Source organism: Mirounga angustirostris, unplaced genomic scaffold (genome assembly GCF_029215605.1).
Source record: "Mirounga angustirostris isolate CCGP_5_RB_7025 unplaced genomic scaffold, mMirAng1.0.hap1 SCAF_13, whole genome shotgun sequence".
Classification (NCBI taxonomy): domain Eukaryota; kingdom Metazoa; phylum Chordata; class Mammalia; order Carnivora; family Phocidae; genus Mirounga; species Mirounga angustirostris.
The window spans coordinates 85,613,835-85,636,837 of NW_026991721.1; the positions used below are offsets into that span (position 1 = coordinate 85,613,835).

At 35.0% G+C, this 23,003-nt stretch overlaps 1 protein-coding gene across 3 annotated transcripts in view; it reads left to right on the top strand.

Moving 5' to 3' along the window:
- The window catches only part of ARHGAP32 (Rho GTPase activating protein 32), a 314,482-nt gene that overhangs the window by 103,674 nt on the left and 187,805 nt on the right, over nt 1-23,003 (top strand). For 2 of the 3 annotated variants that reach the window (XM_064577229.1, XM_064577230.1), the window contains exons 1-2: nt 179-579; nt 18,124-18,232. In XM_064577229.1, the coding sequence (XP_064433299.1) occupies nt 464-579; nt 18,124-18,232 (225 nt within the window). In that variant the 5' untranslated portion in view covers nt 179-463. Of the gene's footprint in view, nt 1-178; nt 580-18,123; nt 18,233-23,003 lie in introns of those variants that run through there. The other variant, XM_064577227.1, reaches the window with a different exon arrangement.

Here is a 23,003-nt window from a genome sequence, read left to right on the forward strand (position 1 = left end):
CCAGGAGACTTTTACATATACTGTTAGCCTTTCTGGTTTTCTGTTTACCTTTCTTAATTCTGAAATAGTGAAATAAGAAATCCTGCACTTTGAAAACTTATTTTCTCCACTTATTAACTGGAGACTCGAGTAGAGAAAAATAGTTATTAAATCAATAATTAGTGAAAAATCACCTTCATTTGGGTTCTGAGTTTGATTATGTAGGTCACAGAGCCTGAGGCAGTGGGAGGGGCCTGGGTGTCACTGGTGTAGAGCAGTCAGATGCAGTGAGTGTGCTGTATGTGATTTCCTGTCTTTACCCCAACTGTAATTAAAATAGCACGTAGTAGACCGTGGCCCGGCGTGATCACATATCACTGTGTGTCAGCCACACGCTTGGGCATACAGAAGTAGAGCTGAACACCTTGAACACTGGTGGTGGTCTTTATTCCATTCCTTGAGGTTTAAATTTTTTGAAAACAAGATGGAGACTGAAAGTGAGAGTAGCACTTCAGGAGATGATAGTGTCTTTTGGTTGGATTCTGAAGTTTTAACCGAGATGACTGGCAGTGAAGGGGGAGAGAGGGAAGACAACTTCAGGTAATTATGTAATTCACAGTTCTCTCTCTCACCTTTGTTCCTCTGTCCACTCCCTCCACCCCTGCACCTGTTTCCGATCCTTTCTGTTTTAATCTCTTTTCTGGTAAGACTGTTTTTTCTCAGGGGGAAGGTTTGCAGCTGAAAAGAACAGGTTTCTAGTTGTATATAGCACTCTTCATTCCACAACATGCCCTGAGCTTATTAAATGCATTTTAAATGACTTGTTAGAACACCAGGAAGAGAAGTAAGTGTTAGACAGGTTTTGTAGTAGCATTTCAGGAATTTCAAGTACAGACTCATAATGAATGAACTACCTACCACTCCTTCCTGTGTCTTATTTGCACCTAATAGATTTGATCTGAATTTGAATGTAATAGGTTTTTCTTCCTCTTTTTTTTTTTTTTTTTTTACTCAAATGCCCTCATGTATGTGCCCTCATGTGCTTGGATGCTTTTGTTGCCTTATTCATGTGTATGAAACATTTTGACTATAAGTACAAATTAATTATTTCATGGCGCTGATCCCTACTCTTGTCTCTGACCTTATATCTCACTCTTCTTCCTCTCTTGCGAATCTTTCTTGGTATTGAATTTCTACTTGTAACTTCATAACTGAAGTGTTTAGGGAATGCCTCCTGACTAAGCAGATCGCAAGTTTGGTAGCACTAATGAAGAAAGAGGTCTTATCCAGCTTGTGGAAGCAGTGCCATTGGTTTATTAATTCTGTTACAAATTTTAGAAGGCTTTTTTTCCAAACAGTGTTGGCAGATTCATTCTTTTGGAGTTATTAAATCATTTCTTGAAGAAGTTTGTTCTACGTATTATCAGTGCCACCCACATGAGCAATTAAACATCTTTATAATTTTACCTATGAGTACTTGGGTAGGTGAACATACCATTATTTACATCAGATCTTGTCTTTATGTTTAATGTTCAAAAAGAGTCTCTGTCGGGGCACCTGGGTGGCTCAGTCGGTTAAGCGGCTGCTTTCGGCTCAGGTCATGATCCCAGGGTCCTGGGATCGAGCCCCACATCGGGCTCCCTGCTCGGTGGAGAGTCTGCTTCTCCCTCTCCCTCTGCCTGCCTCTCTGCCTACTTGTGCTCTCTCTCTATCTCTCTGTCAAATAAATAAATAAAATCTTTAAAAAAAAAAAAAAGAGTCTCTGTCAAGTTAAAGAATTTCTTTATCCACAGATTTGACTTTTAAAGTGTAGGATAGGGGTGCCTGGGTGGCTCAGTCGGTTGAGCATGCAACTCTTGATTTCGGCTCAGGTCCGGATCTCAGGGTCATGAGATTGAGCCCTAGGTCGGGCTCAGCACTCAGCGGGGAGTCTGCTTGAGATTCTCTCTCTCAATCTCCCTCTGTTCCTCTCCCTGCCTGTGCTCCCTCATACTCTCTCTCTCTAAAATAAGTAAATAAAATCTTAAAAAAAAATAAAGTCTAGGATAAATGGCAGAAAGGACTGATTATAAGGAAGTCTTGGTAACCCACATTTAAATTTGCCTCTCAGTGGTTAAAATGAATAAGTGTTTTAAATTTGTAGAAAAGTTTAATGCAAAGTATGAAAATGAACTATTAGCATATGAAATTCTTTTTTTGTATCAACTTTCTCATTCTTCCCATAGTTTTATTTGGCCTTTCTTATTTGAGTAAGCTTCTCTCCCAAGATACACTGATGTTACATATATTCTTTATAATATGGTCAGTGTCTCATGGACAGTTAGAAAAAATATTTATTTTGTCGGTATTAAAACTGTTTGACTTGGTCTTAAAATTATAAAAGTTCTTTTGGGGTATTAGTCAAAGGAAGAAACAGTCTGGACTTTGTTGTTGTAATCGATTTGGTACTGTTGTCCCTGATTTACTTGTTAGGCAACAGGAGCCTGTCTGGGGTTTTCTTATGACTGTTAAATTTAAAAACAAATCTGTAGAAGATTGAGCTTTCTTTTCCTCAAGACTATGTGATAGCATTTTCATCCTGAGAAACTGAACTCTAGTGTTTGCATTGTTTTAGGGAACCATGATACAACATAGGGCATTGATCCTTTTTATAGTGATATTTCATATCTGAATGTCATCATGGCTTTCCCAGACCAAATATGTCTTGGAGATTTGATCTTGCTTTATTTGAAAGTGCAAGAAAGAGATCTGAGTAAGGCCATATTTCATGTAGTGTTTCTCACCTATTCAGCAGTAAGACATGAGGAAATATGGCCGCACAGTGCTTTTACCACATTCACAGCAGCGTTCCAGCTAAAATGCCTAACAGAAAAAATGTGTGTGTGGGTGTTGAAGGTGAAGGGTTGTATGGTAGGAGTTGCAGTTGTAACCTTGGGAGAACCAAATAGTAGACTCCGTGTTACGTATGAAAATTGTTTTAGTAAAAGCAGTTTAGTAATTAAGAAAATATACAGAAAAGTCTTAATGTGTTTCTTTAAAATCTGTACTAATATACATTAAATCAAACTGTCATTGTTTACATTCTAGTTAATTTCCATTTACACACACACACACACACACAGCGAGGGCAAAAGATTGTGTACTGTTCTTTTTCTCTGAATGGTTTCTATTCTAGGTTTTAAATTCATTCTTAGAAAATAGCATTGTGTCATTTGAGACACCATGACTGATGAAGCCATACCATACTGTAGGTACAGTGTAGGTTCGTGGTGCTTCCAGCTATCATCTGCTTTAGGAGGAAGCACTCACAGATGGGCATTCATGTTTGTCCAGTAGCTTTTGGAATGGCATTTATTTTTAGACTTGGTTGGAAAAAAGGATACTTTTTCTAACATTCTAGCACTGTGGGGAGTTGCCCAATCTCCTTCATAGCAATAGTTCAAACTTGTCTACCACTGACTCACAAATCTCTCATTTTCTGATTTCTAATTTATAGAGTGAAGTTATTACCTACCATTATCACTATGTTAAAATAGTTCTTTGACTAGAACATTTAGAGATTATCATAGTCCTTAGAATAGAATAGTCCTTAAGGATCATGAGAAGAGCCCTTCTGTAAATAAGAAGGAGGAATATGAGGCAGAAAAGGAAAAGCAGAGATGTTTTAATTATTTTAAGAGGGTGCCTGGGTGGCTCAGTTGGTTATGCGGCTGCCTTCAGCTCAGGTCATGATCCCAGGATCCTGGTTTCGAGTCCTGCGTCGGCCTCCTGCTTCTCAGGGAGCCTGCTTCTCCCTTTGCCTCTTCTCTCTCGCTCTCTCTCATGAATAAATAAATAAAATCTTTAAAAAAATTATTTTAAGAAAGAAAAATTTAATTTTGGAGTTATCATATGTAGTGTATTAAGCCAAATATATTATGTACAGTATGTCACTTATCAATCCTATAGAGTAGGTAATATTTTTCCCATTTTCCAGATGAGGAGATTGTCACTCAGAAAGTCACACATAGACCACATTGTAGGTATATGGTAGAGCAAAATTTTGAACCCAGGTGTAATTGAATTTGAAAGTGAAATATTTAGTTGCTAAATGTTATTCTCTGGTAAGTAATAGCTTTTAAGAGACTTTTAAGTTGACATCTTAGTTCTGAAATTCCTTCTTATGAAGGGATTTTGCACAATGGTGATGTATATACAATGAACACAAAAATAAACTACTAATGCATACAATAAATGTGATCTTTTAGAGATATGACCTCTAGGACACCTAGCAATTATTACTAACCCTCGGTCATGAAAAGTCCTGGTTCTTTGGCATTTAAGGTTAGAAATGTCTATCATATAATCTAGTTTAGTCTTTTCTAGTATTATTGACAGATATATAGACTGGCAAGTGTGACATATAGTTTGAAACACAGAGATGATATAGTGCATAATTGAACAACATCTTTAAAACTGTGTACTTTTATTTTAATTAATTAATTAATTTAGAGCATGAGCAGGGAGAGGAGCAGAGAGAACGGGAGAGTGAAAATTCCAAGCAGAGTCTGCAATGAGCACGGAGCCCGAAGTCGGGCTTGATCTTACAACCTGGAGATCATGACCTGAGCCAAGACTAAGGGTCTGTTGCTCAACGGACTGAGCCACCCAGGTGCCCATAGAACTGTGTACTTTTAAAATCAGTCTGTAGATGCCCAGATCTTTCAATCAGATCTTTGCTTGTATCTCCATAATAATGTGATTTTAAGTGAGAAGCTTCTAACTTTAGTTAAACTAGATGACTTGGTGAACAAACTTTAATTTTTTGCAATGTTTTTATTGGTTTATAGCATGATAAGACTAATAAAAGTTCATATACGTGATTGGTTGGTTGGTTGCTTTATTAATTTTCTGCCTTATTTGAAATGATACTGTGAGTTAGAAGATACTGCAGAAATCCAAATAGGTAACAATGGCTTGGAATATGGTATTATATTTCTTCTAGGTTCTTGCTTTTTTCTTTTAAATCTAGAATGATTTATTTTGATTGGCTAAATTTTTCTGGAAGCTGTAAAGCTATTTCACAATTCCCTGCTTTTAATACCATGACTGTTTTTTTGTCGTCTGCAGAAATTAATGCTTTTGGGATCCCCAGTCAGTGTTTTTTTTTTTTTTTTTAAAGTAGGCTTCATGTCCATTGTGGAGCCCAACACAGAGCTTGAACTCACGACCCTGAGATCAAGACCTGAGCTGAGATCAAGAGTCGGATACTTAACCGACTAAGCCACCCAGGCGCCCCTCCACCATCCCAGTCAGTTTTTATGAGCCTGGAAGGATAGAGAGGTAGCATTAACAATTACCCAATGACATATATTACCAGTATCACAACCCAGGTCTATTTTATAGTATGTGACTTTTCATAGGCATTTTACCCTTTAATAATCTGTTATATCTGCTACCAAAAAAAATGTGTATATTGTAAAAAAAAATGATATTCTGTAACATTGGATTTATGATCTAGAATATAGATTAGCCCTTAAAATATTCTTTCAACATAAAATACAATTTTCCCCAAACTTAATCTTACCAGTGTCACAAAGATAATAAATTTAATTGTGATCCTCAAAGTCTGATGTGAACATCACTTAATCTCAGAAAATTTTATGCAGTATTGGAGTCTAGCCTTTAGGCTGTCTTTATAATCTGTGAAATAAATCTGTCTTAACCATGAGGCATGTTAGTACAAGGCTTTCTTGGTATTTCAGTAATTAAACTCTTTGGGATGGAATCCAAGGTGAACCTTTCTTCTATCTATCTGTATGAGTTTTTTGATGTTTAAGAAGGGCCTTAGAGTACAGAAACTATATAAAACTATATGAAAGTTCCTGGCTATCAGGTTATTTATTTAAACATTTAAAAACCATTTTTTCCTTCACCTTTGTATTTAACTTAAACATTAAAACTCCCTTAAGCAGTCATTTGCATGTTCAGACTTAGTAAATGAAGATCTCTGAAACATACAAAGCTCTGTTTATAAATGTGATATAGTCAGTTCCCTTAAAAAAAAAAATCAAGTGAAAGCCTAGCAAGACTAAAATCAGAACAAGCAAAACCTTTCTAGATATTTAATTTTAGAAGATCTGATACACTTTTACTTACCATTAATGATTGGCTTCCCTTTCCATGCTTATATTGAAATATGTATTTTCTTTATTATTTGAAAATCAAAGAATTTCTTCCACTTAGGTGTGCTGTTTTTTTCTACCATGCTTCTCTTTTCTTCTCTATCTCCCCTCCTCTTAAGATCTTCAGAATACTGTTCCATCTTCTTTCTCTCAGTCCCCTTTGGATACTCTTAAATTTACCATGATTTTACGCTACCAGAAACCCTAGTTTTTTGCTAATATGTTTTAATGTTTTTGGTCATTTATTCAGATTTAATTATATGTATCATTGCTTAGTGCTTACTGTTGTTTCCTTCTTATCATCTGCCATCTTAATGTGTCTCTTCTGGTTCATTTGTTTCCTGGTGGATATTTTCTTGAGTAGTTTGACATAAGTTCTGTGAGCGACGTATTCTGACTTGCATTGCTCATGCCATTTTCCCCCCTTTTCTTTCATAGGTAATTTGTACTTTCTGTCTGAATGCTTATAACATTTTCTTTTTATCCTTAGTTCACATGTATTTTATCATCAGTTCTTCAGCTTGGAGCTCAGTGACTTTGAATCCATAGATTCAGACCTTCATGTTAGGACAGATTTTTTATTGTTACCTATTATTTATTTAATTGTTGCCTCTCTATCTGCAGTAATTGTCTCCTTGTGAAACCTATTTCTTGCATGTCAAGTCTCCTTAATCTGTCCTTTACTCATGGTATATTTCTCTTTACATTTTTATTTTTTGTTTTGATGTATTTCTTGTACTCGTTCTTTAGGCCACTAATAAAATCTTCTTTAATCTTCCAAATTCAATCTGAGTAGGAAAATAATTTTAAAGTGTTGTTTTTCACATATAGATATAGCATATACACTGGCACATGTAAATAATACATTTATGCTATTGTGTTTTTCAGCTTTGTGACTTTATTCATTCTGTACATGTGCTATTTGTTCTGACTGAACAGAATTTATGCTTTCAACTACTAAGCTAGATATCTGCCCTTCTTTGCCTCCAATTTTAGTAGTCCCATGATGCATATAGCTTCTCGTAGGTGCAAACACCCACATTTAGGAGCCCTAGTCCTTCTAATTGACGGTTTAATTTCTTTACAGAGTAATTTTACAGTTTTTATTAATTCCTTGGGGGCAAATACCTCTTTTGTTGTGGAGAGAAGTGGGAGTGTAGCCTCCTTCAGCCTCTCTGTTTCTTGTTTGGTTTACCAGTCAGTAAGATCCCACTTGATTTTTGTCTTCCAGAAGTTTATCAAGATCTCTGGCCTGCGGATTCCACCCATATCATTCTGCTGAAGATTTATTTCCTTTTATTTAGCTTTCAGAGACTTTTCGGAGACTTAGGGTCGGTTTCTTAACATATGTGCAGTCTTGAATTGGAAGTCTACTGGTACTTTTTTTCATGACTTTTGAGAGGAAACCTCTGAAGAGAGCATTCAGTGAGGCAGAATCTTGGTGTCTGTTACCCGGTCTAGTGGGTCTCTAGAGATGTGAATGGCTTGTTTCAGTGTCTTCTGCAGGATGTAAAGTGGAAACTTCCAGGAGAAAACAGTCTGCCAAATCTGGAGTGACTGATATGTGTTAATGCATTTCAATGCTCCTATCTGCAGAACAGCGCTATTAATAGTGAATCAGATAGTAACTAGTTAGAAGATGTAATAGATGAAAAGGTGCCAATTTTAAGAACAACAAAAATAAAACACCAAAATAAACTTAATAAGGAACTGAGACATATTTGAAGAAAATATAAAGCATTACTGAAGGACATAAAAGAAGTTTGGAAGAAATGAAAAGATACACCTTGTTCATAGCTGGGAATATTCAGTGTCATCGAGATGTCAGTATATTATAAATTCATGTGATAATAAGAATGCTTTTTAAAAACGTAGACAAATTGATCTTGAAATAAGTTGATCTTGGTTTAATAACTTTGCCAAGGAACTTTGGGAAGACCAAAAGAAGCAAGGACTAATGCAACCAGATACTGTACTATAAAGTCTCTATAATTAAAACCTTGTGGTGCTGATAGCTGAACAGAAGGCATAATGGGATAGAATGGAAAGCCTAGAAATACACTCAAACACATAGGAAGACTTAGATGTGATGAAGATGGCTTCTCAAAAACCGATAGGGACAATGTGTGCTATTCAGTAAGTACTTTGGGGGAAACTGGATACACATCAGTGAAAATAAAAAAAAAAAAAATTGAAGTCCTACCTCATAGCAAGGATAAATTCCAAAATGATCAAAGATATAAGTGTATTAAATGAAATCATAAAAATTTTAAAAGAACACATGGGAAAATTAAAAAAAATAATTTGGGAATGGGAAGGCTTTTAGAGCTATAATTTAAGATGCAAAACCCATAAAGGAAAGAGTTATGAAATTTAACTACATAAAATATAAAACATCTGTATTATAAAAAATAAGCAAGGACAAATACAGCCTGGGAAAAATACTTGGAACTCATATTACAGATGAGGGACTAATCTCTTTAATATATAAAGAACTAAAAATAGATAGGAAAAGACCAACCCAATAGAAACATGGGCTAATGTATCAAAAGGATTTTTTTCATTGTGGAGAATTTGTTCTTCAGATATACTTGCACATATGTAGAAACAACATATTTACAAACTTACTGTAGCATTGTTTGTAATTCCAAAAGATTGGAAATAATTCAAGAATCTATCGGTAAGGGACTGGTTAAATTATGGAATATCTGCACAGTGGAATATCATACAGTTGTGAAAACAGCAGAGAAGCTCTTTATATACTCATATGGAAATTAGAATACTCCAGGAAATATTAGAAAATTACTCAGTGGTGTATAAATATACTTTTCAGGAAAAAGTGGGTTGATAATGGAGGAATAAAACTGTTCTTCCATTTTTTTACACAAAGAGCAGCATATTTACACATTGCTTTCATATTTGTTATGGATATATTCTTAATACATGTGAAAAAATTATATATGAATAGATACATTCATAAAGTCTGGAAGAATATATAAGGTAGGGAGCTTGATGGGTAGGAATTGGGCAAGATTTTTGTCTGATAAAATTATAATACCTATTAAGAATTACAGCATATCTGGCATTTTCAGTTGGAAATGACTACAACTCAATTCCACTGGCTTGAGCAAGCAAACCTCTATTCTATTTTCACCACCAAAACAGCTGACCCCATCAGTTTCTTTATTTTCTGGGAATTCTGGGAATATTGGGTTTATGTAAGCATTTAATAGTGTATATAAAGCAACCAGAACAGAGTTCCTATATTTTAAGTAGCTTTATAATCTCATTTATTAATATTCTCTGAAGGTAGGAAAATATATTACTCCTTATGATGACAGTTAATGACTATTAGTTACAGACATAACTAACACCTTGCATCTTCAGTTTTACAACTTCAGCCATGGGTAAAATAAACAGAACCCAAACTCATTACCTACTGAAAGCTCTTCTTTGTAGTGGAATTGAGTCATATTCTTTCACAAACAGATATAAATTGAGTAACAAACCCAATTCTCTCTTGTCTGTGATAGAGTGTAGATGCCTATCTCTTATTTGTCAAATATCACCACAGGCTCAGACCATAAAATGACTTCCTAATCATTTCCCATACCATTGGGGAACAGCTTATTGGCCATAAGTGTCACAGAACCAGAACCAAACTTAGCAAAGAACCAACAATAAACAAAAACAAAGATTAAGGGAATAAAAGGAGAAAGGTAAAATTCTATTACTGCTTGGAGTTTACTCCAGGGATCAAGAAAAGATACGCCTGAGTGTAAACAGTACCTTAGGTAACACTTCTCAGGCAATGTGTCACTTGGACTTCTCTGTGGAATTTAACACTGTCAAGAACAATTTTTCATAAGCTATGAACAAGATTCATACAAAGATAAAGTGAATATGTTTCAGAGATTTAAATACTTTTTAAATGAGGGAGATGGTAAGGCTGGTTCACACAATTTGAGGAAAGTGTTTTTTTCTCCTTCCTTTTGCTTGAAAATATGCAGGTTCAAATCTGATGTTTTACAGAAAACTCTTGTAAATAAAGCATTAGATTCTTTAAGTTTTATGGTTGGTAATCTTAGCACTCTGTCTTTTCTGTTAGATTTGAAACTATAATGAATCACTGGGTAAAATTTGCCCATAATTTAAAAAGCATGGAAAAAAAGGATCAATTAAACGAATAGATAAGTTTTTATGGATTTGATTCAGTGTTATATGATAAAATGTATATAATATAAACATAATTTTTAAACCTTTTAAAATATGTAATATTTACTGATAAACTTTTTATTTTACACTTTTATTAAGGTATAACTTACATATAATAAAATCCACAAATCATGAGTGTATAGCTTAAAGAATTTGTATAAATGTGTATATCCATGTAAACACAACCCAATTAAGATATAAATTAACTTTAGCATGCCACAAGACCCTTCCCCCTCCTAGTCAATACCTGTTCCAAAGGTAACCATTATTCTGACTTCTGTCACAGTAGATTTGTTTTACCTGTCTTTGAACTTCATGTAAATAAAATTATACATGTACTCTTTCCCTCCCAGCTTTATAGAGCTATAATTGTCATATAATATTGCTTAAGATGTTCAACGTGATGATTTGATACACTTATTTATTGAGATTAGCATATACTTTTGTCAGGCTTCTGTTTCTCAACACTTATGGGATCCATCCATTTCTTGCAAATGGCAGCAATAATTCTTTTTCCTTTCTGTGTAGTTTTATATGGAAAATAGTGCAGATTACTTACCTATTGTATTTGGCTTTCCCCTCCATTATTAAGTGTATGGTAACAGTATGTATAAATATTTGATTTTTGCATTTGACCTTATTTCCTGTGATTTTGCTGAGTATCTTAACACATTGTGTCATCTTCAAGTGATGACAGTTCTATTTTCCCTTTATTTATTTATTTATTTGTTTGTTTGTTTGTTTGTTTATAAGTTAGGCTCCACGCCCAGCATGGAGCCCAAAGCAGGGCTTCAACTCACAACCCTGAGATCAAGACCAAAGGTGACATCGAGTCGGATGCTTAACCGACTGAGCCACCCAGGCCCCTTCCCTTCTAATTTTTATACCTTTTATTTCTTTTTTAAAAAAACTAATACATCAAGTGCAATGTTGTAGAGAAGACATTCTTATCTTGTTCTGACCTTATTGACCATGCTTGTCATTAGGAAAGCATCAGTATTTCACCATTAACTATGATGTTATCTGTGTGTGTGTTTTAATAACCTTCATGTATCTATATTTAGAAAAATTATGACAAGTTATTAAATTTTACCTATTAAAATGACATAATGTTTTTATTCCTTTATTTTAATCATATGGTCAGTTATAGCAATTGATTTTAGAATGTTAAAGCAGTTTGCATTTTGGACTAAAACTTACTTGGACATGGTGTGTATATATATATCCTTTTGTAAACCAGTGGGTTTGATTTGTTACTACTTTGTTTAGAAGTTCTGTAGCTATGTTAATGATATTGACCTACAGTTTTCTTTTCTATTAATGTCTTTATTAGCTTTTGTTATGAAGACTGTCCTACCTCATGGAACAGGTTGAAAAGGGGTCTTCCTTTTATTTTTATACTCTGGAGGAATATAATATTGCTATAATTTATTCCTTGAATGTTGGAAAGAATTCACCAATGAATCCATTTGGGCCTGGAGTTTTCTCACAGATTCAGCTTCTTTAAAGCTATAGGACTTTTCAAAATTATTTGGTTTCTTGTTTCAGTTTTGGTTGTGTTCTTCAGGGAATTTGTCCATTTCAGTGAAATTCACAAATATATTGGAATAAAGTTGTTTGTAATGTCCTCAGAATCTTTTTGTCTATAGGCTTTTTAGTTATAACTCTCTTTTCATTGTTTACATTTTGTGTTCTGTTTTTTTTTCTTGTTGAAACTTCCTAGGTGTTGTCTATTTTATTAATCTTTCGAAGAGTCAGCTTTCTATTTCACTGATTTTTTATTTAAACATTTTTTTTCTTCTTTCTACTTTCTTGGAACAATGTGCTATTCTTTTTCTAGCTTTTTGTAATAGAAGCTTAGAACATTTGTTTTCGACTTGCCTTATTTCCAGTAACATGCATTTAGAGGTCTGGAATTTGCTCTGTTTTAGTTGTATACCACACGTTTTAATCTGTTGTATTTTTATTATCATTTAGATAAAAATATTTTCTCATTTTCATTGTGATTTCATGTATTCAATTCATGAATTACTCAGAACTGTGTTTTGTTATTTCCGTATATTTGGGAGAATTTCTAGTTACCTTCCAGTAATTGATTTTTAGTGTAATTCTGTACTGGTCACAAAACACTTCATTCATGTTAAGTTCTTTATATTTGTTGAGACCTACTTCATTGTCTAGATTATGTTCTCTTCCTTTCATGAGTGGTTTCGCTGTTGCATGTGATGCTATTTGATAGCATTTTAACCACAGTAGAACGTCTTTCAGAATTGGAGTTAGTCCTCTCAAGTCCTGCCGCTGCCTTATCAACTAAGTTTATGTGATATTCAAAATCTTCTGTTGTCATTTCAACAATGTTAACAGAATCTTCACCAGGAGTAGATCCCATCTCAAGAAACCACTTTCTTTGCTCATCCATAAAAGCAACTCCTTATCCATGCAAGTTTTATAATGAGATTGCAGCAGTTCAGTCTTTAGGTTCTAGTTCTAATTCTAGTTTTCTTGTTCTTTCCACCACATCTGTAGTTACTTACTCCAGTCTTGAACCCCTCAAAGTCATCCAGGAGGGTTAGAATAAACTTCTTTCAGTCTCCTGTTTATGTTGATATTTTGGCCTCTTCCAGTCAATCAGATGAACGTTCTTAATGGCATCTAGAATGTTGAATCCTTTCCAGGCAGAGTAGATTTAGTATAATTCCTAAGGCTCTTAGCATTTACAGAATGGTAAATGAGCACTGGTTTCAACTTAAAGTTACCTGCATTAGCTCCTAACAAGAGAGCCAGCCTGTCCTTTAAATCTTTGAAGCCAGGTGTTGACCTCTGTTGAAATTCTAGATGGCATCTTCTAATTTAAGGCTGTTTTGTCTATATTGAAAATCTATTGTTTAGTGTAGCTACCGTCATTAATTATCCTAGCTAAATCTACTGGATAACTTGCTACAGCTTCTGCATCAGCACTTGCTCCTTCACTTTGCACTGTTACGGAGACAGCTGGCTGCTTTCCTTAAACTTCATGAATTAACTTCTGCTAGTTTCAACCTCTTCTGTAGCTTCCTCATCTCTCTCAGCCTTCGCAGAATGGAAGGGAGTTAGGGCCTTGCTCTGGGTTAGGCTTTGACTTTAAGGGAATGTTGTGGCTGGTTTGATCTTCTATCCAGACCACTAAAATATTCTCCCTATGAGTGATAAGGCTGTTTTGCTTTTTTATCATCCATGTGTTTGCTTGAATAGGAAATGCAAGAATTTTTCCTTTGCATTCATAACTTGGCTATTTGGCATAAGAGACCTAGCTTTTGGCTTATCTTGGCTTTTGACACAACTTCCCCACTAAACTTAATAATGTCTAGCTTTGGAAATAAAGTGAGAGGCATTTGAGGAAGAAAAGGGGTGCTTGGGTGGCTCAGATGGTTAAGTATCTGACTCTTGATTTTGGCTCAGTTCATGATCTCAGGGTTGTGAGATCGAGTCCCACATCTGGTTCTGTGCTGGGTGTGGAGCCTGCTTAAGATTCTCTCTCTCCCTTTTCCTCTGACCCTCCCCCTACTCTCCTCTTCTAAAAAAAAAAATTATAAAAATAAAGTGAGAGACATTTGACTCTTCTTTCACTTGAATACTTAGAGACTATTTTAGAGTTATTAGTTGGCCTAATATGTATATTGTTTTGTCTCAGAATAGGGAGGTATGAAGAGAGGGAGAGAGATGGGGGGAATGGCTGGTTGTTGGAGCAGTCAGAACACAATGGCCAGTTGGTGGGGGGGGATCAGAAAAATGCATTTATTAGGTTTGGTATCTTATGTAGCCATAGTGGCACCCTAAAACAATTATAATGATAAAATCAGAGATAACAGATTACAGATTGCCATAACAAATACAATAGCAATGAAAAAGTTTGAATACTGGGAATTACTAAAATGTAACAAAGACATGAAGTGAGCAAATGCTGTTGGAAAAATGGTGCTGATAGACTTCTCAACACGGGGTTACAACAAACCTTCAATTTGTAAAAAATGCAGTATCTGTGAAGTATAATAAAGTGAAGAGCAATGAAATGAGGTATGCCTGTGATAATTTTCCATGTCTTCCTCTTCCCAACTCCTGGCAACCACCGAATATACTTTTTGTCCCCCTGTGAATTTGACTCTTTTTGGACATTTTGTATATATGCAGTAATAAAATATATAGTCTTTTGTGTCTGACTTTCATGTAGCATGTTTTAACTATTCATTCTTGTGGTAGGATGAATCAGCATTTCATTCTTTCTGTTTTTATGGTTGAATAATATTTTTATTGTGTAGATTTTTGGTACATTTTGTTTGTCCATTCTTCAGGTGATAAGCATTTTGGTTGTTTCTACTTTTTGGATATTATAAATAATACTGGTATGAATATTCATGTATAAATTCATGGTGGACATATGTTTTTATTTTTCTTGGTTAAATAGTTAGGAATGGAACTGCAGAATTATATGGTATTTCTCTATTTAATATTTTGAGAAACTGCCAAACTATTTTCTACTGTGGCTGTACCATTTAAATTCCTACCTGCAATGAATGAAGGTTCCAGTTGCTCCACATGTTTGCTAACTAGTCTGGTCCTTTTTTATAATTATTAATAATATATTTGAATGAATTCTACCACCTTCATACTTATTTTTTAATTTGTCTTGTTCATTCTTTGTACCTTTATTCTTCCTTTCTCTGCTGTCTTCTGGGTTAATCAAGCATGTTTTGTTTTAAAAGATTTTCTCCTCTATCAGCTTTTTAGTTATACAGTTATTTACTTTTATTCTAGTAGTTACTGTAAAATTGCAACATATATCTGACTTACTGTATTCTTTTTGAAAATAGTGCTTATTTCATTTCCCACCAATAGAGAACTACTATATTAATTGACTGCATATGTCCTACCCTTTGTGCTTTTTTATGTCTGTTATAAAACTTACAGGATATTATTTTTATTTTTATGTCAGTTTTTAAACCATTATTTACTTACATTTTCTCACTTTTTCCTTCAGTGTGCTTTTCATGAATTTCTGTAGTTTTGGGATCAGTTTCCTTCAGTCAAAAGAATTCTACTATTTCTTTTATTGTAGGTCTCTTGGTGGCAAATTTTTTCAGCTTTTGTTTGAAAATAACTTATTTTCCCTACTTTTTTTTTTTTTTAATTAAGTAGGCTCCATGCCAAGTGTGTGGAGCCCAGTGCGGGACCTGAACTCCTGACCCTGAGATCAAGACTGAGCTAATATCAAGAGTCAGACACTTAGCCAACTGAGCCACCCATACACCCCATTTTCCCTGCTTTTTTAATGGATGACTTGTTTTTTTTTTTGAGATTTAATTATTTATTTGACACAGAGAGACACAGCGAGAGAGGGAACATAAGCAGGGGGAGTGGGAGAGGGAGAAGCAGGCTTTCTGCTGAGCAGGGAGCCCAATGCAAGGCTTGATCCCAGAACCCAGGGATGATGACCTGAGCTGAAGGCAGATACTTAACGACTGAGCCACCCCAGTGCCCCTAGTGGATGACTTTTAATGAATGATTTTAGAAGATTCTAGGTTGGCAGTATTTTTTCTTCTTACTATGCTGAAGGTTTACTCCATTATCTTTTCATTTCCATTGAAATGTCCTCCTACATTGTTATTGTTGCGTCTTTGAAGTCAACTTGTCTTTTATTCTCTGGCTGCTTTTAAGAATTTCTTGTTTTTTAAGTAGATTTTGAGTATTTTAGTTAAGTTGTGAGTAAGATATACCTAATTTTTTTTTTATCCTGCTTGATGTATGTGGGACTTCTTGAATCTCTATTTTGATGACTTCTAGAAGTTTTGGAAACTTTTTAGCCATTATTTTTCAGATATTGCTGTTGTCTTGTTTTCTGTTGCATTATCTTCCTTGTCTCTGATTTGCTAATTTAGACATATCTGAGACCTTCTTAACCAAGTCTCATGTTTTGTGTATTTCTCTTTTTTCTTTGTGTGCTCCAGGGTCGATATTTTCTACTGAGCTGTCTTCTAGTTCACTAATTCTCTCTTTAGCCATGTCAGTTGTTCTATTAAACCCATCCAATGAGTTACTAATTTCAGATGCTGCATTTTTCAATTTTAGGATGAGCGTTTGATTGTTTTTCAGATTCCAGTTGTCTCTTAAAATTCTTAATCTTTTCATCTAGTTTAAAAAATTTTTTATTGAACAAATTAATCATAAATGTTTTTAGTGTTTGATTAAAAACTTGATAAAACTTGGTGAGAATTTAACTGATTTCTTCTTACCAGCTTGTCTCTCCTTGTTCCTGCTTTGCTCTAAGCATTAATTCCTTGTGAACCAGCTCATCGTGGAGATTCCTGTCTTTCTTTAGAGTTTAGACTGTCTGGTTGCCTCAGTTTTCTGATGGATTCAAGAAAAGTTATGATTTCTTAGGCTGTCTTTCTTTTTGTCTTGTTTGGCTGGGAGTAGTGCTTTTTACAGCTTTCACTACATCATAAGCAGAAGGCAGAACTTCATCATAAGCATTTTAAAGTCCCTTTCTGATAATTGTAAAGTCTGAATCAAATGTGAGTCTCTGTTTTGACTTGCCCCCCAATTTTTGCTCATTTGTTTCTGTTTTTTAAAATTTATTTTTATTTTTTTTTTAAAGCATGCCTTGTAATGTTTATTGGATACTAGATTGGATAAAATATTTGCAGAGGATCTGTAGAATATTATTTTCCTCTGAAGAGAGTTATTATTTTTTTCCTGGCACTTCTAATGCTATAAAGTCTTGGTTTTAGGATTTGTTAGAGTTCCTCTATTGCTAGTTTGTCCTTACTCCTAAGGCTTGGCTCTTCTGGAGTTACAAGAGCCCAGGGTATCTTTTCTTTTTTCAGTGCTCCTCCATCTTGACAGTGCTTGCTTGCCGACCTCCATCTCTACAGCATGACTGGACTGCTGAAATATCCTGTTGGCTCTTTAGTTGCCTATCAACTGTTTTTGTATAGGTTTCTCAGCACCTTGTCCTACGTACTTGTAGGCTTTGGAATTAGTTGATGGTTTCAGGGGGAATTTCCATGTTTATGGGTTCTTTGCTACATGTATTTTTAGGGGTCATTTTTCACCCTGAAGCCCCATCTGCTTTGGCAACTGTGACTTCCAACCTCTGCCAGCTTAGTCCAGTAAGACTACAATATTATGCTTGGGCTTTATTTCCCATTATTGATTTAGAAAATCTCTTATATGAAAGTAATAATTAAATGTGGAATTTGCTTCATGGGATCTCAGAGAATGTAGCCCCAGAACTCCTACTTGTATTGATTGCTTTCCTGTGCCTTTAGACAAGATGTTTCATATGTTTTGTTTAGCATTCATTGTTGTTCTCAAGAGCGCTAGTTCAATACACTGCTACATAAATTGGTACCATATCCTGGAATTTTACTAATCCTGGAATTTTACTAATGCTTAGCACAGTTCCATTAATTTTGGTGGCTGTTGCAAATCTTTTCCAGGTTCCTACTGTGTTAAACAGATAAAATCAGTCTTATATAATAATTACCACAGACCATGAAGATTATGTAATTATTAACTTTACATTTATCTTTTGGAATAAAAGCGGGTGTTGGGTACATAGGAAAGATCTCTGAAAGCCAGAGTACAAATGGGGAATCAATACTAACCACTAAAGCTCTTAATTAAACTTCAAATCTGACATAATTTTCTATTTTTTGAATTACAGTCATTGGAAGGTTTTCATAGAATTGGGAGTTCTTACCATAGTCTCTCATGTTTTTATATCTAGGAAGATGAAGTCCTCAGTACATTCTGAAGAGGATGATTTTGTTCCAGAACTACATAGAAATGTTCACCCTCGAGAGCGGCCTGATTGGGAAGAAACACTTAGCACAATGGTAAATCAGTTTTATGCATATGTATATGTGTACATTTTACTTATATAAGAGAAGGAACTGGTGAATCCTCATAAACTTTTTTTATGTTGCTTCGTTAATTTATTCAGGAAATATCTATTGAGCAAATAATCTATTCTAAGCAATGTTTTAAACTCTGTGGGCAGAGCCCTGAACAAAACACACAAATTTTCTGCCTTCGTGCAGCTTATATTTTAATGGGTTAGGTGGAGAAGGAAATAATTAAATATATAATATGTCAAATGATGGTTGGTGCTATTGTAGAAAATTAATGCACAGTGGGGTTACAGAGTGGTAGGATAGCGTGGAAAAGGATGGTTGCTAGCTTTATGATAGAGGGGCCACAGAAGGCCTCTGGGAGAAGGTAAAATTTGAGCAGAAGGATGTGAAGGAGTGAGTAGTATGCTTATCTGGAAACATCATTTTAGGCATTGGAAGAACAAGTTAAAGGCTGTGGCGCACCATTAAAAAGTAAGCTGAAAGAAACACAAGTAGGACATGTGGCTGAAATTGAACAAGCCAGGGGAAAAGTAGAAGGAGATGAGGTCAGAGAGTGGTTTGGGTGGATGGAGAGCAGATCATGTAGTTTTTTGTGGTCCATTATAAAGACTTTGGTTTCTTATACTGAGTGAAATGGGAAACCATTGGAGGATTTTTGGCTGAGAAGTGACATGATGTGGCTTAAAATTTTAAAGGAAGTTTCTGGTTTCTGTGAATAGGCTAAAAAGAGGGGCAAAAGAAGAAGTAAGACCAGTTAGAAGGTTATTATAATAGATGAACAGTAATGGTAGCTTGAACTGGAATGGTGGATATGGTGAAAAATGCTTAGATTCTGGAGAGAGTTCTACAGATATAGCCTACTGTTTTTGCTGATGAATGGGATGTTACAGAGTGAGCTAAAGAGGTGTCAAAGATGAATTTTAGTTTGTTGGCGTGTTCAACCTGAAGAATGGAGTTACATTTACTAAAATGCTGGAAAAGCAGTTTTTGTTGGGGGTTGGGTAGAAAAATCCTATGCAGTGTAGTTTTCCACACGACAGTTTGAGATACACATTTAATCCATTATAACTTTTTGCAGTTTGGGTCTGTCAGTAAGAACGGTGAAATTCCTTTTGTGAAGAATAAGATTTTACTTAATTGTAGTTAAGTTAATGTTTCTTATCATCAAAATTGAATGCAAATATTCATGTCACTGATGATCTGTAATGAGATTTTACATATTTCATTTTTGAAAGTGCCTTTTCACTCAGGTATTGCCAAATATGGACACCAGTTCATGAGCGTGTGATTTTAATTGAGTCTGTTTGTCTCTTGGAAGGCATTTATAGAATTCTATTAGATTCTTCTCTTGATATTTACCTTTTAGCATAACATTATATTACAAACATCCAATTAAAGGTGAGGTTGAAGCTTCTCAGTTGCAAAGTTAAATGGATTTTGCAGTGTGGAAATTTCCTCTGTACTGATGATCTGAAAAACCTTGCTGGAACTGTAGTTTTAGTTCAGAAAATATGTTCACTGCAAATTTTTGTGGTAATGGAGATCTCCTGTTTTAATGTTTGATAGCTTGGAAAATATGTATGACAGCTCATGATTGTGATTCTAACATTTATCACAGTATGATAAGCTATGTTTTGCTTTTCAATTTTAGGTTAAGTTCATTAAGAAATAGCATCAAATCTGCAGCAAAAACTAATGATGAAAGCTATTTAGCATTCAGTAACTGAGGTTAAAGATAGGTCCAACTGAACTTCTTCTGTTTCACCCATATTTTTTACCAAAATTGGTATAAAGTATCTTAGTAGATTCCACTTCAGGTTGTACTGAGTTAATGTTTGTTGAATTTATTTCAGAATATTGTCAGCTGTAGTTGTCCTAGGCAGACTATACATAGGGGCTAATTCTTCAGCCACTTTAAACTCAGCGTTGACTCCTCAGCAACGAAGCAGTATTGGTCACATTTGTTGACTCATCCAGAGTTAAGGAAAACCACTTGAAATCATTTGCCTCATTTTTATTTTTTTTATTTTTTTTAATAAAGATTTTATTTATTTATTTGACAGAGAGAGACACAGCGAGAGAGGGAACACAAGCAGGGGGAGTGGGAGAGGGAGAAGCAGGCTCCACGCAGAGCAGGGAGCCCGATGCAGGACTCGATCCCAGGACCCTGGGATCATGACCTGAGCCGAAGGCAGTCGCTTAACCGACTGAGCCACCCAGGCGCCCTGCCTCATTTTTAAATTGACTCTTGATTTTGCTTTCAATGCCCTCAAGTCTTCAAGCCTGTACTTACTGAAAGACTATTAGGCTTAAATCAGTTTGTTTTCTCTGGATTTCTTTGCTATAGTCATACATGATTTAATTGATTCACCATTAGTCAGTGGCTTTCCTTGCTCTGCTAACAAATGATCTACTTGGGAATTTACTTTGGATGCAGTCTTGTTTTTATTTTTGTGAAGAAATTCTGTGTGATGGCTTATTTACTCTGTATTAGAGTTTTCTAACTTTTCAGGTTGTTGTTTTCCTGTGAGTTGAGAATACTGTGATGAGTGCATAGTTTGGTAATGTTTGATGTATATTCTTTCTTTCAGCACAGCTGTAGTGTCAGCACATAATAAACACAGTATTTTGCCATCTTATTTGATAACGAAACCCACATTCTCCTGTGCCTTAAAAACATGACATTCATAGTCCACTTATCTCTTCTTGGCTTATTTTTTACATGTTGTGTACAAATTGGTAATTTTAAGCACGTGGTATGGTGATACATGTGGAACTTGCAGTGCTGTGGACTTGTAACTCCATAGTGCAGTTTATGGTGTGCTGAGCAGCAGTATGAATTGATGAGAGTGCCTCATAAGGTCTCTTTCATAGCTACTCAGCTCTGTCATTGTAACGTGAAAGTAGCCATAGATAATACATAAATGAGCATGGCTGTGTTCCAGTAACACTTTATTTATGGACACATATTTGAATTTTATGTAATTTTCACATGCTATTAGATAATCATCCTTCTTTTGATATTTTTCCCCCCAAACACTTAAAAATGTTAGCTTATGGGCTATACAAGAACAGGCATTGGACTGGGTTGGCCCAAGTTTTGGCCCCTGCCTTATGTAATTGTAACTTAAGATGTAAGGCTTTCTGAAACCTTTCAGATAGAAAAATAAAATAAAATAAAAATAAAAATAGAACCAAATGGTTCTGTTTTACTTATTATAATATGTTGTTCATATCTATGTTTTAATACTTAATCTCATTCTAGTTAGTTATGGATGTATAACCTCAAAAACTGTGAGTTTTTGAGAAAGGATAAAAATAATCTTGTATTCATCTTATTGAAAGATAAAGTTTAAAGAGGATATAATCATGACTTTCATACAAATATAAAATGAACACATGCCAAGGATATTTATTTAACTCATTAATTAATGAAGGAACCAGTCAAGTGTTACAACTTGATTCAAAGGAGATTTGGTTCAAAGGAGAATTCAGAGTGCCTTACTGTTAGAGATTAATCATGCTAAAATAGATGCAAATGGATGCAAAAACTGGCAAAACTGTTTAGTTCCACTAGACACCATTTGCATTTCTATGGATGGGAATTATTTGTACTATTAGTTTTCTGCAAGTTAACTTCTCTGCAGAGATGGAAAATAGCCTCAGCAAAGACAAGCCCCACACCTCTATCAGATCAATGAATCCCTAGAGGTGCTAGCATCCCATTGAAAACACAGCAGGAAGGGAAGAATGAAGGGAGGGAAATCGGAGAGGGAGATGAACCATGAGAGACTATGGTCTCTGAGAAACAAACTGAGGGTTCTAGAGGGGAGGGGGGTAGGGGGATGGGTTAGCCTGGTGATGGGTATTAAAGAGGGCACGTACTGAATGGAGGACTGGGTGTTAAACGCAAACAATCATGGAACACTACATCAAAAACTAATGATGTAATGTATGGTGATTAACATAAATAATAAAAAAAAGAAAAGATACTCAATAATCTGGCTTGCTGTTAGTGTGTGGAAACGCAACTGTTTTAATGATTTTGTATTCTGAAACTTTACTGAATTTGTTTATTAGTTCTGACAGACAGTGTTTTGTTGGAGTCTTTAGGGTTTTGTATATAATATGTCATCTAGAAATAGTTACAGTTTTACTTCTTCCTTTCTGATTTGGAGGCCTTTTATTTCTTTTTCTTGCTTAATTGCTCCCGGTAGGATTTCCAGTACTATTTTGAACAGACACAATGAGAGTGGGCATCCTTGTCTTGTTCCTGATCTTAGAGAAAAAGCTTTTAGCTTTTCATCATTGAGTATGATATTAGCTGTGGGCTTGTCATATATGGCCCTTATGTTGAGGTACATTCCCTGTATATCATCCAGATTGAGAATTTTTATCATAAATCGATATTGAATTTTGTCAGATGCTTTTTCTGCATCTATTGAGATGCTCATATGATTTTTATCCTTCATTTTGTTAATGTGGTGTATCATGTTGATTGATTTGTGGCTGTTGAACCATCCTTTGATCCCTGTATGAATCACATTTGACCATGGTGTATGATCCTTCTAATGTACAGTTGGATTCAGTTTGCTAAATATGGTTGAGGATTTTGCATCTATATTCATCAGGGATGTTGTCCCATAACTTACTTTTTAAAGATTTTATTTATTTATTTATTTATTTATTTATTATTTATTTATTTATTTATTTTAGAGTGTGTTTGTGGGGAAGGGGCAAAGGGAGAAGGAGA